The sequence below is a fragment of the Kluyveromyces lactis genome (assembly GCF_000002515.2).
Source record: "Kluyveromyces lactis strain NRRL Y-1140 chromosome F complete sequence".
In the NCBI taxonomy this organism is placed as follows: Eukaryota; Fungi; Ascomycota; class Saccharomycetes; order Saccharomycetales; family Saccharomycetaceae; genus Kluyveromyces; species Kluyveromyces lactis.
Window position 1 is genome coordinate 1,643,933 of NC_006042.1, and position 16,883 is coordinate 1,660,815.

The window sequence follows — 16,883 nt, forward strand, 5'->3', positions numbered from 1 at the left end:
TAAATATTTTCATTTAAGCAATGAGAAGCTCACATTTGCGTTCATCAGTTTCTATAAAATTTATAAACACTTAATACTTCCCACCCTGCTTTTCTGTGTATCACTAATTCACTTTTCCATCCGCTGAACTTCATCTTACTTGCCACAGTTTCAGGTTTATTTCTAGCACAAAACAATATGTACGCTACTCCGTTGCAGCTAAGAATTCTGTCCAATCCATTCAATAGTCTCTGTGTGACCACCATCCCATCATCACCACCATCCAATGCTAGAAAGAGCCACTCATCATCACGAACAGCATGATTTGAATGAGGCAGTTCTGGTACAGTTTCTGCAGGTACATATGGTGGATTAAAGACAAGCAGGTCGACCTCATTTTCCCTTATTGAAGACGTAAGGTCTGTTTGTAATACATCAAAATGGCTATTCTTGCAACCATTCTTCGAACAAGTGTCTAAGGTAGCGTCCAATGCCCAAGGGTTCAAATCAGTTGCCAAATAAAGTCCATTGGCGTTTGGTATACCATTTTGCATAAGAAACGTAGAGACTATCCCAGAACCAGAACCAATTTCTATAGTCAATGGTACTGCGTCATTGAACCTGTTATTCAACCAACTCAGATCAGCTTCTAATGCATCTAATAAAAGAAAAGAGTCCTCGCTTGGCTCGTATACTTTATTATAATCATAAGAGACGTATGGTGTAGCTAGCATCGCCCTGTTATCCTAAGCCCTGATGAGCTATAGCTCGCATCAATATCTGTTCTGCACCTGTATCTTTTCAAACATGGAAGTCATCGCATATATAATATTGTATTTGAAAAGTTGATATTGAACAATAACGTATGCAAAAGGTCATCTAAAAGAAAGTAATTAAATTGAAGCTTAACAACTAGTCTACTGTTTGATACAACTATTAATCACCATTTTCAGAGAATCGACAATCAGTTGCTTGTTTGTGGTTGAGAAAGATGCAATTAAAGGTCAAGACATTAACAGGGAAGGAAATCTCCGTAGATGTTCAAAGTTCAGAAACGGTCTATCATATCAAAGAGCTATTAGAAGAAAAAGAGGGTATTCCACCATCACAGCAGAAGTTGATCTTCCAGGGCAAACAAATGTATGTTAATTAACTGATAATTCAGAACTGAGAAGAGTTTGATATCAAATTAATGTAGGGACTCTTTTACTAACTAGTAAGTAATGCTATCTTTAAATCAGAGATGATAACGCAACAATCGGCAGTGCCGACTTGCAAGATGGATCTCTTTTACATCTTGTTCTAACTTTAAGAGGCGGTTGTTGAGAGCCATGTGTCATTGCATTGCGAAACCTCAAGATACGTATGTGTATAAGTATTTTGCAGATAAATACCTGGAGGAATTACTCTGCATTTAATAAAACGACTATAATTATTGGAAGCTAACACTATGAATGACATAATTTACATTTACACGACCGTCCAATTATCAAACAAAGGAAGGATGTAACACATGCTTGTTGCTTTTCCTTGTATGCATGAATGAACCTTATAAATACATAATGATTCAGATATCAAATTTAGTGCGAACATTATAATTGTAGAAACAGATGAACTTAACGACAACGATGCAAACAAAAGTAAGAAAAACACGGATAACTTACCTGACTATACTGTAACATGGGTGACAATAGTTTATCCAATGAAGCCATCACTGCCGATAATATTTTGAAGGATGCCTTTAGCCAAAAGAAGCAGATTGCAGCTACTACGAAGGCAGATATATTAGATTTGGAAGAACTGAAAGACTGGCAACGAAGGAAAAGAACAGAGTATGAGACAGTTTTGAAAAGAAATAGGTTAGACCTTCGTCAATGGATGAGGTATGCTCAATTTGAATTTGATCAGAAAGATATACGAAGAGCTAGGTCCATTTATGAACGCGCTCTTCTTGTTGATCATGGGTTTATTCCACTATGGATTCAATACATCGACAGTGAAATCAAATGGAAAAATATCAACCATGCAAGGAACTTGTTAGACAGAGCAACAAACGCTCTTCCTCGTGTTGATAAGCTCTGGTTCAAATATCTTTTATTGGAAGAATCTTTGGGAAATCAGGGTATTGTACGAGGCATTTATACAAGATGGTGTTCATTTGAACCTGGTCCCGATGCATGGGACTCCTTCATCGAGTTCGAAACAAGGTGCTTGAATTTTGAAAATGTCAGGAACATTTACTCGAAGTTTGTTCTAGTCCATCCTCAAATAGATACCTGGTTGAAATGGGTTCGTTTTGAACAAACTCATGGAGATATATCATCCGTACGAACAGTGTTCTCATTCGCGCTAGACACACTCACAAGTTTCAGCGGAACACCACTGGTAGATATTGAACGAGTTATTGGTAGCTTCGCTTCCTGGGAAGCTTCTCAGGGAGAGTATGAACGATCTAGAACGTTATACCGACTAGCAGTTGAAAGATGGCCAATTTCTGAAGCATTAAAGGAACAGCAGATTCAGTTCGAGAAGAAGTTCGGCTCTTCGAAAAATATGGAGGACATAGTAATCGCTAAAAGGAAAGCCGAGTACGAGCAATATCTAAAATCAGATCCCTATCATTATTCTACTTGGTGGGTCTATATTGACCTGGTTGAGGAAAAATATCAAGAGCAATTGACATCAGCTTTCCAGTCGTTCATTGAATTGGCAAAGCCGAAGTCCCTGGTAAAGGATTCGAGCTGGAAGAGGTACATAAGAATCTGCGTACGATACTTGGTCTATCTAGAGCTCACCATTAATGATTTGCCTACGATACGCTCGGTTTATCAAGACATCCTCGACATCATTCCACATAAGAAGTTTACATTCGGTAAACTGTGGATAATGTATGCAGAATTCGAAATTAGGCAGAACAACTTGCTGAAAGCAAGAAAAATTCTGGGTGTGAGCTTAGGAAAGTCCCCCAAGCCAAAAGTGTTTAAATATTACATCAATTTGGAGATAAGGCTAAAAGAGTTTGATAGAGTGAGAAAGCTATACGAGAAATACATCGATTTCAATCCTAGTTCAGTGCAATCATGGTTGGATTATGCAGAATTAGAAGAAAATTTAGGAGATGAAGATAGATCAAGAGGGATCTATGATATCTCCATGAGCAATAATGTTGGATTATCTGAATCGGACCAGCTGATTGTCATTCAGCGCTATATCGCTTTTGAAACTGATGCAGCAGAATATGAAAAGGCTAGAGAGTTGTACGAGAAGTATTTGATTTTGAGTAGATATGACGTGAACATATGGATAAACCAGGCGCTTTTCGAGAGCACTATTCCAACTGAGACCCAACTAATAGCCTATCAACAATCTCATCAAGACGGGAATTTTGACGACGATGGCGAAGAGGAGTTCAGTTTTGAAATTACACCTGAGAATAAGCATCACACCAGGGCTATTTTTGAGAAGGCAATTTCATATTTCAAAGAACATAATGAAGATAAGAAACGCCAGCAAGTTTTACAATCTCTCCTGGAGTATGAGAAAGTTCATGGTAATCAAGAAACTTTGGAAAAGGTCAATGCTAGACAACCAAGTTTGGTTAGGGAAAAAGTTACTATCGATAACATTGAGCAAGAGTCATATAAATTGGATTTTCCGGACGATCGTGTTGCTCAACCTCCTATTGCTCGAAATCTTCTAGCTTTGGCAAAACAATGGGAGAAAAATTCCAGCTGATATGTAACTTTATATTCATATACAGATAATACAATTGTAGATTTAGAACACGCATTTAATCAGGTTGGCATATAGGCTATTGAGAAAAAATACGAATTGTATTAATTATTCGTTTCATTATCGGTAAAACTTTGTGGCAACTGGTTTGACGGTATCGAACTGGGTGTTGATATCGTAGAAGGGGTAAGCCCAGGTGCATTCATTGTCGGTACAGATCCTGGGGGCATTAATCCTGGAGGAACGTTGCCTGGTGCTGCTGCCAATCCTGGTGCTGCCAATCCTGGTGCTGCCAATCCTGGTGCTGCCAATCCTGGTGCTGCCAATCCTGGTGCTGCCAATCCTGGTGCTGCCAATCCTGGTGCTGCCATTCCTGGTGCTGCCATTCCTGGTGCTGCCATTCCGGGAGGAGATAAACCTGGGGGTGCCATTCCTGGAGTAGCAATATTTAAGTTTCCTTCAGTGATACCTATTCCAGACGTTGAATTTTCTGCAGCCAGAGATTCGGATCTGGCTGAAACAGAAGAAGGTGAACCTACAGAAGAGTTGGAGCCCGCTGTAGCAGTAATCCCATCACCTCCTAGTCCATCAATAGAAATTTGCATCATAGGGGTTAGTCTATGAGTATTTACGATAGTGCTTTGGTCGTGGATGTTAGATTCTGCATTTTTGAATCTTTTGGCTGCGTCGGAAGCGACCTCTATTCCAATTCTCTTTCTTCCGAATGTTTGTACATAGTTATCTTCTCTTAGTGTACCATTCAAAACAGCAAGCTCTCTCAACTGACCTCGCTTCAAATCATTTTGACCTTCAGGTGAAGTGATCGCCTTGACGACTATACTTTCACAGGCCTTGATTCCTAATGGTATTTTGTCCTCTACATCTGCAATAATGATGCAGTGCAATGGCTCATTCATATTCATTGCACCTTTCGGTAGGTCTGCAGCAGCTTTACCTGATCTGACGGATCCTCGTCCTCTGATGGAAATCTTACATCCCGATTCTTGTTGAAGCTTCTTCAAAGTATTACCACGAGGCCCTAGTAATAGCCCCACAAAATTTATATCCGGATAATCCTCCGTAGGGATGTAATATTTGTCTTGAAACCTTGTAGGTCTTCTATAGTCGTCCGGTGTAACGAAGTTTGGTATCATTTTCAGAGCAATCTCAACTAGACGATGTCTTTCTTCTTCCAATTTTCTTTTATACCGTTGTTCCTTAGTGTTGGTTCTTCTACCACGAGCATCGTACACAGGCGGTGGGGAAGGGGACCTTGCCCTTCCAGAAGGAGGAGTCAAATCATTCGATCTAAGCTTTGCAGTGATTTCTGCAATTCTGAACATCACCTGGTATGCTGTCTCATGTTCCGGCGCGAGAAAGCCATTAATTACTGCAGGTAATCCTATTTGTTCAAAGACGGCATTTTCACGCGCTTTTGCTCCCCATAATGCATCATATTGATTATCAGTACGACCTCTTTCCATTATTATGATACTTAGATGTTACTGCTAGCTTAAAGGCCTCCTTATTATGTTATTTTCCGTGCGGTGAGTTAATGTTTTAGTTATTCAAATTATTGTGTTTGTAAATGTCCAAATATAAGTTACTTTGCTTCAATGGAAATGATGAAATTGTAGAGTTGAGAACCAAAAATCAAAAAACACCGTAGACAGGTCTACTTAGAGGAGGAGTTTCTCTGTAAGTTCAAGTAGACTAAACGCCATCCACTCTAGAAGAATTAGAAGCGCAATAACGGTAAAAAAAGAGGTTATAGTTTTATGCTTACAAGTAACCGAATATAAAAAAATTGTAAAACCTATATATGCAAAATCAAATAACCTAGTTAACCAAAGCAGAAGCAGTGGCGGATTCGTACTTCCAGTTTGGTGGCAAGACAGAAACAGTTCTGTAGTATCTAGCCAATCTGTGAATTCTGGATTCGATCAAAATCAATCTGAATTTAGCATCCTTATCTTTTCTGTTTCTTTCCAAATGCTTTCTGACAGAGACAGCCTTCTTGATCAAGAAGTACAAATCTTCTGGGATTTCTGGAGCCAAACCGTTAGACTTCAAGATTCTCAAGATCTTGTTACCAGTAATGACCTTAGCTTGAGTAACACCGTGAGCATCTCTCAACAAGACACCGATTTGAGATGGAGTCAAACCCTTTCTGGCGTACTTGATGATTTGTTCAACGACACCGTCGGATGATCCCTTGAACCAAGCTGGAGCGTTTCTGCTGTATGGAATAGCAGAAGAGGACATACCCTTACCCTGTTTAAAAATGATAATTGTTAGTAAATCTTGGACAATCAAATTAGCAATTAATTGCTTGCTAAACTGAGATAGAACCAAGACAGAAAAGAAAAGAAGCTATAACTAGCGATTATGAAATGGAGGTCGGTATCTAATTATCGGAACTCGATTCTCAATAATGAACAGACTATTCTCCATCAGAAGTATATCATCATACTTCTTAAATCAAACTAGCTTCGCCATAATCTCATCAGAACTCATCACGATATATTGATATCGGCATACTATCAATACATGTTTTTCTTTTCGACTCTGCATCACACACATATCAAAGTGTGCGTCAAATGCTTTTAATTGACGATGCTCCATTTCTTCAGACTTTTAACAGTAAAGAAATTTCAATGCACTACCAAACATTTCTGGACAAAAGTTCTTGGAGTCACCCAGTAATATACCCTATCAAAAGATGTTTTGATTAAGAGATGGTTAAGCTGAAACTGTACTGGGAATCATTTTCAGTCTCTGAAAATGATTCCCGACGGTTTTCATACGACAACCACCAATGGCATATACCGGTAGAGATGATCCGACAGATAGCCCTCAGAAAACAATCACATCAAAAGTCTTTGATGTGATGAACCTGAAGTAGCTTCTCATCATTTTAAGTCCTTATTCATTTCAATAAATGAAGTGTAGTTTATTAACGTACCTTAGAATGCATACGACCCATTTTGACTGATTTTCTTAACGGTGTTGATTGGTTGCTGTGATGTACCACTTGAAATGCAATAAATTAGATATAAACATTCAATTGAACAATTATAAAGTAAGATAACACTGATATCGTTATATTAAAGTTATGGAAGGTTTCAAACGTTCTCGAGATAGCTGTTCTGAAAAATACTCAAAATATTCTGCATACTTTATTGCCCTATTTGGAAATCATTATGATAAATTCTTTCCTTGCGAATATATTTATATTGATGGTGTACTGGTGTTATTTTGGCAGTCCTGGTTGAACTCTGTTCACGTGACTTATGTTTCTCCTCCATCAAGCTGCTACCTCAAGATCGATACAAACGATACGCCAATGAAAGGACAGGTGTCACAGTATTGTCAATGAACCCTTGGCTCATAAGGAGATTGAATATGGGTTGTGAAATACCGGAATTATATGGCATACATCTTTAACTAATTGATGCTACCCAATTTGTAGCAACTTAAAGAAGGCATGCAAAAGTATGTTATTACTTAGCTTCGATCTCTTGTTTCAATTCTTCTATATCGTCTTCATCTTCTAGTCCGGATGACACCTCAATGTACTTATTAACTGCACATTCTGCTCTCACCATTTCCAAAGCACCTGCATATAGCATCTTCCATTCTTGTGATACCACAGTGGCTGGTTTCCAATACAGCAATACGAGCGGGGTCTTTTTCCTTCCATCTCTTGTGGTCATTGGATAGGATAGAAGCACAAATCTCGGCATATTATCAGGCAGTAGTTCAGCCAAATCTTCCAACCGGTTGAAATCTTCTAAATCTTCGTCATCATCGATTATGATCTCGTAAGATGGCTTTGGTTGAATCTTGATGGATTGGATCTGTATGTCATCCGACCTGGCAGTCGCTGTTCTGAATTTTTTGATTTGATTCTTAGTTTCATTACTAAAATGATATATAGTCGACATGTTCCGTTGAATCAATATTCACCTGGATCGGTTGGCTTGTTTGTTTTCCCCTGTATTCTTCAATTTCGAGAATACTTCAACGTTTGTAAAGGATGGGTTACGTTTCGCTTTCACCTGTTGCTGTTCATAATTCACAGATTGGCTTTTACTTCTTGTTATATTATCTATGGATTTTCATTTCCCTTTGATCTCAATGCAAAATATAAATCTGGAAAATAGTGCTGTGATTCAAAATAGAAATAAGATCAATAAAGGTAACGTTATCATTACTGCTGCCTGGCGACAGACTTTTTTATATTCTATACAAAGAAATTCGGTTGAACTCGTGACAGTATTTACAAGTTATGTGTGGTTCGGTTGATTTCAACTATTAATAGTATCGTTAAGTCGTAACATTTTACAACTAGCACACCCAAGGTTGATACCTAAAGAACAGGGTATTAGAAACCATCGAATAATGATGGGTCTTTGTCGTAAAGAGACAGTACGTTGAGTACCTCCTTTGCATTATAAGCAGTCATTGTCATAATCATTTTACTGTACGTTTTCAGGTTTGATGGAGGTGATAATTTTACATGGGCAGACCAGCTTGAGTTTTGCACAGTGTTGCTATGATACTGCTGGAGTTCCTCTTTAGAAGAGTTGAGGTAAGATGTAAGAGAAAGTTCTAGTTTACCCAGGTTGAATAATTCGATTAAATTCCTTGCCATTCCAACCGTTCTTGGTCGATAAATGTCTATGTCGGCACAATTCACAACATCTTTCAAGATGGAGAACAGTTTTAGAAGGATCTCTCTGACAAGTGCTGCTAGCTCTGGATCTCTACAATTCAGCTTGAAATACAGAAATCTTATTATTAGTCCAAATAATACAGCCAATGTTCTGTTAGTTACCAGACAAATAACGTGGGAAACGACGAACTTCGAAGGTGTTTTCATTAGCCTTAGACTTTGCAAACCCATTACAAAGGACTTGGCTATTTCCACTGCTGCAGTCAATGTGAAGAACAAATGACTCCAGAATAGTGGAGACTGTGTTCTCTCAAAGTGGAAGAACAATAGTGACTGGTTCGATAATTTTTTGACTTTGAAGAAATAGCCCCACTTGAATTTATTGAAGTCATTGAATATGGAGATATTTATTGGCACACCTGGTAGAATTTCAATTTCTTGTTCCTGCTCAATGGAGAATTCGTACGAAGGTTGTGTCAATTTAAACAAGTTGAGTCCATTATTCTCATTGATCTTGAACTGTATAAACTGTTCATCGTCCAATGTGCGCTCCATATTTCTGTTACTGATGATTAGCTTAAACAATTGATAACCTTTTTTCAAAATGTGCTTAATCTCTAAATTGTGTTTCCCTATATCATCTAAAGATATGATTTCTTCCAAAGTCTGTGAATCATCCAACAAATGGGCATCATCATAAAACACAGAATTGTCAAATTGATCATGCACTGCACCACATAAAAGCATATAGTGCAGGTTGTTCCAACAAACAAGCATCCACATGTTCGAATCTTCATCTCTGATTGCTACCCCCATATCATTGATCATCTTACAAAGTTCACCATCACTCCATCCGAAAACCGAATACATATCATCGTGATCTTCTAATAATAGCATCAACCTGAACAGGATAAGCGTTTGTACTTGAAGCTGTTCGTTATCCTTTAAGAAATGGATGCAATGCGATAAGCATTTAAGGTGTTGATCTTCGATCGGATATTGTAAACACCATTTAAAAGACGCATGATTAGGTTCGAACTTCGTAAAATACGAGAATAACGATAGGTAACCTAATCTTAGTGCCATCATTAAAGTTGTAAGGAACTTCAGACTAGTTTGTAAATCGTAATAGTATTGCCTTTGTTCGATAATCATCTGGTATAGTTGTTCAAACTCATTGACGTCTAAAATTGGATATGGGCCATGAACATTGGTATAGAAATGTGATAAGATGGTTCTCATCTTATCTTGTGGAGGCAAAAGGCTGAGCATATCATCGATGAGTTTAGTTGGGCTGTCAGATCTTTCATTTCTTATCTTATCTACGATTCCTTCAACCGATAACGGTTGCAAAGCATTGCTTGCCTCTAATATGCAACTGAACCAAAGTGACGAATTTGCTGGATCAAGTTTGATGAGTTTTGATCCAGTTAAGATTTGGGATACAAGGAAATAATGGTAGAAGGGATCTTTGATGACATAAGAATAAAACTCGTTGGTGGTTTCAAATCTAGCTCTAAGATCATATTCTGCAAAAGAGGTATGTACAAATTCTGGGTCATTTTCATGAACCTTATGAGTTTGTTCATATCGCAAGTTATCAGTGTTACCGTTTTCATCACCATTAATATTATTATTATTGTTATTATTATTGTTGTTGTGATGGTTCTGATGCTGCTGATGGTGTTGATTTTGGTACCCGTGATGAGATAATAAGGGATGGCGAGACATGTTTGAAATGTTACCTGGAGATGAAAAGGATGCGCTAACGGAAGGTAGCGGCGCTGAGCTTGAAGACATAGCTGATGACGTAGCAGAATCTGGCCCTGATCCTGGAGATTGCGAAGATATTTGAGTCGCGAGAGGTAAACTCTGACCAAGTGAAACACTCATATTCAAACCAACGTCCATTGGGCCACCAGATGGTACTGCGCTAGACGTTTGCAAAAAATTGAGATCGAATTGCGATGTGTTTTTTGGTGTGAAATGAGATACGAGAGGAACATGTGATATACCTGGCAAAGAGGACTCATTCGGTCGTTGCAATTGCCGTTGATGCAATTGTGGAGTTATCACTGAACTCCGTACAGAATTTTGTTTCCTATGCAGTTTTTGCTGCCGCTGTGTCTCCGATATCATATCATTCCCAATATCCACCGATTGTTTAATTTTATGTTTTGGCGGCAGTTCGTAAACACAATCAATCTTATATTTAATACACCTTGCGCAAGTAGGTTTCCCTCTATCACACTTGCGCCGCGTCTTCCTACAGTTCTGACATGAAAAGGACATCTATTGGTGCTATTACTATTCGTTTTGTAAAACCCACACACAGAAGAGATGAGTCAGGGTTTTAGTTTATAATTAGTTTTGGCTTCCTTATTTTAAGTTTTATTTTTTTATTTTCTTATTTTTTTTTCCTCACTTGTCTTCCTCTGACTGTCAATCTTAATTCAATCCGGAATTTCTGAGCTGAGATTAAGTCTAAAGGTGAAGATGAAGAGAGAGACAAACAAAGATCTAAATATTGAAACTTGGTAGATACGCTCTATGATCGTGTTATTGCACTGGAGAAAGATGATGCTGATGAAGAAAAGGAAGAAGATAAAAAGTAGAGACAGGTAGAATCCCAAATGCAAATGTAAATAGAAAATGGAGAAACCTGAATTTGATTCAAACAGAGATCCAAAATGAAAATAAAAATACTGGAAGTTTCAATAAAAAAAGCAGTCTAATGCGTGTAGTGATTTCCTTCTCTTTCTCTCTCACCTTCCTATTCTAACTTTCAGTCTTCGATGCAAGAACAGGATGTATCGAAGAAGAAGTATGGAACTGAACGGTATTACTATTCAAAATATTATATCGCATATATATAAACCATGCATACCAAGAACGATCTGGGCTAAATCAAGTCTTTTATGTTTTTTCTTTTCGATCGAACAGATGCGAAGAGTAGAGACAGGATGGCTAATGTCCACTAGGAAGTGTTCGTATAATTTGGCTGTCCATCTATGACTGATTAACCCTACTATTTTCTACCCATGTTTCTCTGGAGGTCCCTTCTGCTGAATACACATTGCTGTGTGTAGTCTACGTTCTTTTTGGTTTTCTTTTCTTTTCAGCACCTTGGATTTTTTCACAGTCAAAATCAGGCTTGGTGACATTCCTTATAAGAGACTTTTCTTTCTTTGACAATATACAAAGGTGGAAAGATATGCACGAAAAAAAGAGGGGCAGTAGTGGGACCAGATTAATGCCACGTAGCTCCAGCGGGCTTACATGTTTCATTTTAATATCTTGTGCTCTTCTAACCAATATATTTGCTCCTTTTCCTGGCCTTGTACATGGCAACCTTCAAGAAAAAAACAGGAAAAGAGGAACCTTATATGAAACCTACGCTATTTCCATGGTTGAAGAGAGAAGGCGGGAAAACCAAAATGGAAGTTAAAAAAAAAACGACACTCAATATTTGCTTACTTTGGACAAAGGCAGAGTTATCTGGTCAAGTTTAAGCGAGTGCAAGAAACGCAATTTTAAGTGCGACAATCAGATGGCATACGGACATCGCTATGATGACTACGAGATTCGACTCAACATGTTCAAGAAAGAAAAATAAGAAGGGTCCGTTTCTTTTCTTTTGTTGTGCTTTTATTTTTTTTGGTTGGGGGAGGGGGAAGGGAAAGGGGGGGGGTGGAACCCAGTTTTCCTGGTGATCACATGAAAGCTATATGTATACAGGGTCAGGAACAAACTTTTTTTTTCTGCAAAATACAGCCCTACGCGGCAATTCATGCTGATGGTTCCTGGAAATGTGTAAATACTAACAGCGTTGTGCCAGGAATGAGTCATAATCGTAAGAGCAGACCGTTCCCAGCTAAGCACGTGCAATGCAGGTGAGAACTTTGATCACTTTACTGACCCGTTGCAGTGCAGACCCTGCCAAGCCTGTTCATGTCAGGGTATGTACACGTAATAATACCAGAGTATTCTGTGCTCGTTCAAATTCAATTGTAGTAAATAACTGGGTGTCCTAAAAAAGAAATCCAAAACAGCCGAGGGCATGTGTTTTTTTTTTGATCCAACAGTGGTATCTAGAACTTTTCAGTGTGACATATGCCAGCCCCAATAGAAAAAGGCGTCTCCGATTAATGTAGTCATGTATCCGGGTAACATTGAAAATGGAGCTTATATCATCATCTATCTTCGTCTTCTGTGTACTTTGTCCGGGTAACGTTGTGCGGTTGGAAGAAAAACTTGAGCGAACTTGAAATCTTCACATAAACGACGGAAGGCGAGGGAACACCTTCATTAGCCGCGTCCCAACGCGGCTAGTAGTAATGTTTTCGGTTGGAAATGCTCCTGGTGGTTCAAACTACCTGGATTTGTGAAAGAGAAGACGGATATACGTATCGGTCCGTCAATTCTCGGGTATAAAAAGTGATCTCCACGGATTCCTTTTGTTTTAGAGCTCCGTGCAGCAGTGAAATTTTTCATATTTCTAAATACGTGCCGACATTGTCCGTCAATTCGGGTGAGGGAGTAAATCCGAGAAATTAGTAATATTTCTTCGTTCCAAATCTGAGTTAAAAAAAACAGCCATTCGGGGTTAATTTCTGCTCTCCAGCAAGTTAATAACCTAAAGACCTGGGCTACAGGCGTCCTTGCGTTTGGAAGTAATATCCACTCAAACTCAATCGTTTCTTATAGTGTAAAAGATATTCTGGCTGTGCCTACTTTGGGCTTCAGTTCGCACACAGCATTGCTCAGTTTGATCCATAGGAATATTCGGTATAAACAGTTACGTTTCCTAAACGTGATTTGTCTAATACTGCCATAGATTTCATCGTATATCATCCACCGGTCAAGGCTAAAACCCTCTGACACATATCGCATTTCTAATCAAAACCTTTTTTTTCTGCTGATATCCATGGGGTTTTAACGAGACCTTCTGTGTTGCGCCTTTTTTTTTCAATTTTTCTATACTTTCCATGTCTTGCTGTCGAAGATGTCAACAACCGTTTGTTATTATTTGCATTTTTCAATGTCATTACCAAAAAAAGTCAGTGCCTATATTATACATATATATATATATATATATATGTGCCCGATGAATATTAATTCTTGAAGAGATACGGGGGGGGTTACGGCATGAAGCATTAAGTTTCTAACGTTTCGAGGAATTAGAAGGAGACAAGCTCAGGTAAAAAAAGACATCTCCTACCATATATATCATCATGTCAACTAATCTTGACAGTGGTGCTTCAGAGCACGCCGTACAGGCTCGCGCATCAGGAAATGATAATGTGTCATATAGCAGCTCCACAGCGTCGTCATCAGATGTCGGTGCTGATAGACCGTTCCGCGGTGACGATTTGGAAAAGGGCCCATCTGGCAGTGGTACTGCTGATAATGACGACGTTGCTCTCAAGTTGGTCAAAACTTTCACGAATCCTGCTTCGGAAACGGAAATTGCTGTTAATAGAAGATTGTCTAGAATCTTGACAAGTACAGAAGACGAACCAGATTTGATAGAAGTGGATTACTCTGATGTTCCACCAATGGGAGGTGGTAGACCTTACCCTAAAGCTTTGCCCGATAGAGCTCCATATGAAGTTACGTTCGATGGTCCAAATGATCCTCTACATCCTTTCAACTGGCCTTTGAAGAAGAAACTTGTGATCTGTATAATGTTGGGTCTTGACTGTATTGCCATCACCATGGGTTCCTCTATCTTTGCATCTGCAGTTACCACTATTTCTGAAATATATGAAGTTGCCAACGTCGTTTCTATTCTTGGTATTACTTTATATGTCCTTGGTTTCGCAGCTTCCCCAGTTATTTACGCTCCATTATCGGAATTATATGGTAGACAAGGTGTGCTATTGATTGCTTCGTTTGGTTTCGCTTTGTTCCAGTTTGCTGTAGCTACTGCAGAAAATTTACAAACTATTTTGATTTGTAGATTTTTCGGTGGTTTTATCGGTGCTGCACCATTAGCTGTGGTGCCGGCTTCTTTCTCCGATATGTTTGACAATACACAAAGAGGTACTGCCGTTACTATGTTTGCCTTGGGTGTCTTCGTCGGTCCAATCTTGGCTCCAGTGTTCGGTTCTTACATTGTGCAATACACCTCTTGGAGATGGACTGAATACGTTACTGGTATTTTTGCTTCTGTCATTTTTGTCCTGTTATGCTATTTCTTTGAAGAAACTCATCACCCAACTATTTTGGTTAATAAAGCCAAGATGATGAGAAAGAAGACTGGTAATTGGGGTATCCACGCAGCTCATGAAGAAGTCGAACTCTCCATCAAAGATGTTTGTCAAAAGACTATCACCAGACCAATCTACATGTTGTTCACTGAACCAATTATTTTCTTGATTACCGTGTACAACTCTTTCGTTTACGGTATTCTATATTTACTATTGGAAGCCTACCCAATTGTCTTTGTGAAAGGTTATCATTTCTATGCCAACGGTGAATTGCCATATATTGCTTTGATCATCGGTATGTTCTTTGCAGCTGTTGTCAATATCTACATGGAAAAGGACTATGTTAGAAGGGTTATAGCCAATAGTGGTAAACCCGTTCCCGAAGCAAGATTATTCCCAATGATGGTTGGTAGTATCATCTTCCCAATCGGTATCCTTTGGTTCTGTTGGACTGGTAACTATCCAAATAAGGTCCACTGGATCGTGCCAACCATTGGTGGTTCCTTCATTGGTTACGGTTTAATGGCTATTTTCTTACCATGTTTCAACTATCTAATCGATTCGTACTTGTTCTTGGCTGCTTCTGCCATTGCTGGTAACACTTTTATGAGATCTTCTTTCGGTGCTGCATTCCCATTGTTTGCTGGTTTCATGTTCGAAAACATGGGTACCAACTGGGCTGGTTTGTTGTTGGGTTTGTTCGCCGCTTGTTTGATTCCTGTCCCATTCTTATTCTACAAGTACGGTAGAAGACTAAGGCAAAAATCCAAGTACGCTTACGACCTACAATAAGCTGAATCTAAACATTCATAATTTTAGCGCCAATGCAACCTACTGATTGTTATTCTTCCAGGACAATGCGACCGTCGAACTGTGCTTTTTTCCCACGTTATATTTACAGCTTATGTTTAACGGGGTCCTCGAGACGAACAACCAAAGACCGGTTAAGAAATCAGAATCATTAATTTACAAATGCATGAGATCTATCTCAATTACTGACTATATTCTACTTAATACCCGATAGTCAAGGAAATGTTTTTTCTTTGCTATATCATAAGACACGTAGATTTTGTAAAGCACCTTTTCTCATTATAATTTCCTTCGAAACTCTCAATGTTGAAGAAGTCTGGTTTTGGATAAATGCTCTTCATTAACTGAACTGACTTCGACATATCTTTTGAACTTAATTAGTTCATTCAGAACTCCCCTAAGAACTACAATATTTCGCCGGCTATTTCTGAGCTTATTCAACTCAATCACGGAAGTAATACTATTAGTTATTGTGTTCAGACGATCAAGAGTTTTCAATTCATGCATACTGTGGATACTCGGTTGATCAGGCAAGGTATACCCAGGAAATTACGGACAGGTGCTGACCTTGTTTATGAGGCGGCATTGACCGGGAAAAAAAACTCTGGTTATTCCAAACCACCAGACTAGTTAAGGTAAGAAGTTTTGTTTGAAATGTTCTTCAAGATAGTACAACGTAAGTCTTCTACATAGCTTCAATATAAGCTTAATTGTTCTCGAGTCTAACCCTTATTTTTCGGTATTTCCTTGATTAATACTTGACTTTAACGAATTTTGTCCTTCTCATGTTTACGTGCCGCATAGCAATATTCTTGCCTAAATGTTAGTGGATACATCTTTGTTCATGCTACCTAGTGGTAAGTGAAAGAACCAGTACATAGGGAATCCATCTTTTAATTGCAAATTGTGCTGTCAAATAATGGAACATTACATAATCAGTTCATGGACTTGTGATGAGCTTAGGAATTTTCAAAGAGGATACAACCACTTCCTATAGCGAAAAAGAGCACTCCGATAGGCAAAATTATAGACAGTACACATGCCGACATTTACCGGGTGTTATGATCGTTCAGTCTCAGACACCAGTTATCACCTCAATTATCACCTTATGGCTAGGTCTTCAGGCTCCAGACGTGCTACTCTTTTTTTTTTTCAATCTCCTGCATAACCATTAAGCGACTAGGTTCATGTAGTTTTGTGTTCCCACTTTTGATGTCAAAAAGGAAACTGAAAACGAATTCCCAGCATGCGGTTCGGAAACAACCTATCATTAATTCAAGAAAAAAATGAAAATAATACTACATAATTTGACAACGACAAGGATAGCTTTTGAGAAGAATATCCCGATCTATAGTTAGTTAGCTTACTTCTACTAGTCATATGGAAAAATTGTTCCATGTATCTATTTTCTTGCTCGTACTATTGTTCTGCCTAACTAACTTTAAATTGGCAACTTTCTGTGCTCTCGCCAT

At 38.6% G+C, this 16,883-nt stretch overlaps 8 protein-coding genes across 8 annotated transcripts; 3 read left to right on the top strand and 5 right to left on the bottom strand.

Moving 5' to 3' along the window:
* Positions 1-44: 44 nt before the first annotated feature.
* Positions 45-713, bottom strand: MTQ2 (S-adenosylmethionine-dependent methyltransferase; the record flags this gene model as incomplete). Its single annotated transcript, XM_455885.1, has 1 exon — positions 45-713. One exon carries the CDS (start codon positions 711-713, stop codon positions 45-47), a length of 669 nt encoding a protein of 222 aa, XP_455885.1.
* A 257-nt stretch (positions 714-970) lies between these two features.
* RUB1 (NEDD8 family protein RUB1) lies at positions 971-1,305 on the top strand (the record flags this gene model as incomplete). The annotated part of the gene is made up of 2 exons (XM_455886.1): positions 971-1,119; positions 1,221-1,305. 2 exons carry the CDS (start codon positions 971-973, stop codon positions 1,303-1,305), a joined length of 234 nt encoding a protein of 77 aa, XP_455886.1.
* Positions 1,306-1,659: 354 nt separating this feature from the next.
* CLF1 (Clf1p) lies at positions 1,660-3,714 on the top strand (the record flags this gene model as incomplete). Its single annotated transcript, XM_455887.1, has 1 exon — positions 1,660-3,714. The coding sequence occupies one exon, from the start codon at positions 1,660-1,662 to the stop codon at positions 3,712-3,714; it is 2,055 nt and encodes a 684-aa protein (XP_455887.1).
* A 101-nt stretch (positions 3,715-3,815) lies between these two features.
* MSL5 (mRNA splicing protein MSL5) lies at positions 3,816-5,195 on the bottom strand (the record flags this gene model as incomplete). Its single annotated transcript, XM_455888.1, has 1 exon — positions 3,816-5,195. The coding sequence occupies one exon, from the start codon at positions 5,193-5,195 to the stop codon at positions 3,816-3,818; it is 1,380 nt and encodes a 459-aa protein (XP_455888.1).
* A 355-nt stretch (positions 5,196-5,550) lies between these two features.
* On the bottom strand, positions 5,551-6,697 carry RPS13 (40S ribosomal protein uS15; the record flags this gene model as incomplete). The annotated part of the gene is made up of 2 exons (XM_455889.2): positions 5,551-5,985; positions 6,677-6,697. The coding sequence occupies 2 exons, from the start codon at positions 6,695-6,697 to the stop codon at positions 5,551-5,553; spliced, it is 456 nt and encodes a 151-aa protein (XP_455889.2).
* A 517-nt stretch (positions 6,698-7,214) lies between these two features.
* Positions 7,215-7,658, bottom strand: AIM7 (Aim7p; the record flags this gene model as incomplete). The annotated part of the gene is made up of 1 exon (XM_455890.1): positions 7,215-7,658. One exon carries the CDS (start codon positions 7,656-7,658, stop codon positions 7,215-7,217), a length of 444 nt encoding a protein of 147 aa, XP_455890.1.
* A 440-nt stretch (positions 7,659-8,098) lies between these two features.
* On the bottom strand, positions 8,099-10,681 carry KLLA0_F18084g (uncharacterized protein; the record flags this gene model as incomplete). The annotated part of the gene is made up of 1 exon (XM_455891.1): positions 8,099-10,681. The coding sequence occupies one exon, from the start codon at positions 10,679-10,681 to the stop codon at positions 8,099-8,101; it is 2,583 nt and encodes an 860-aa protein (XP_455891.1).
* A 2,942-nt stretch (positions 10,682-13,623) lies between these two features.
* On the top strand, positions 13,624-15,393 carry TPO1 (polyamine transporter TPO1; the record flags this gene model as incomplete). The annotated part of the gene is made up of 1 exon (XM_455892.1): positions 13,624-15,393. The coding sequence occupies one exon, from the start codon at positions 13,624-13,626 to the stop codon at positions 15,391-15,393; it is 1,770 nt and encodes a 589-aa protein (XP_455892.1).
* Between the last annotated feature and the right edge of the window lie 1,490 nt (positions 15,394-16,883).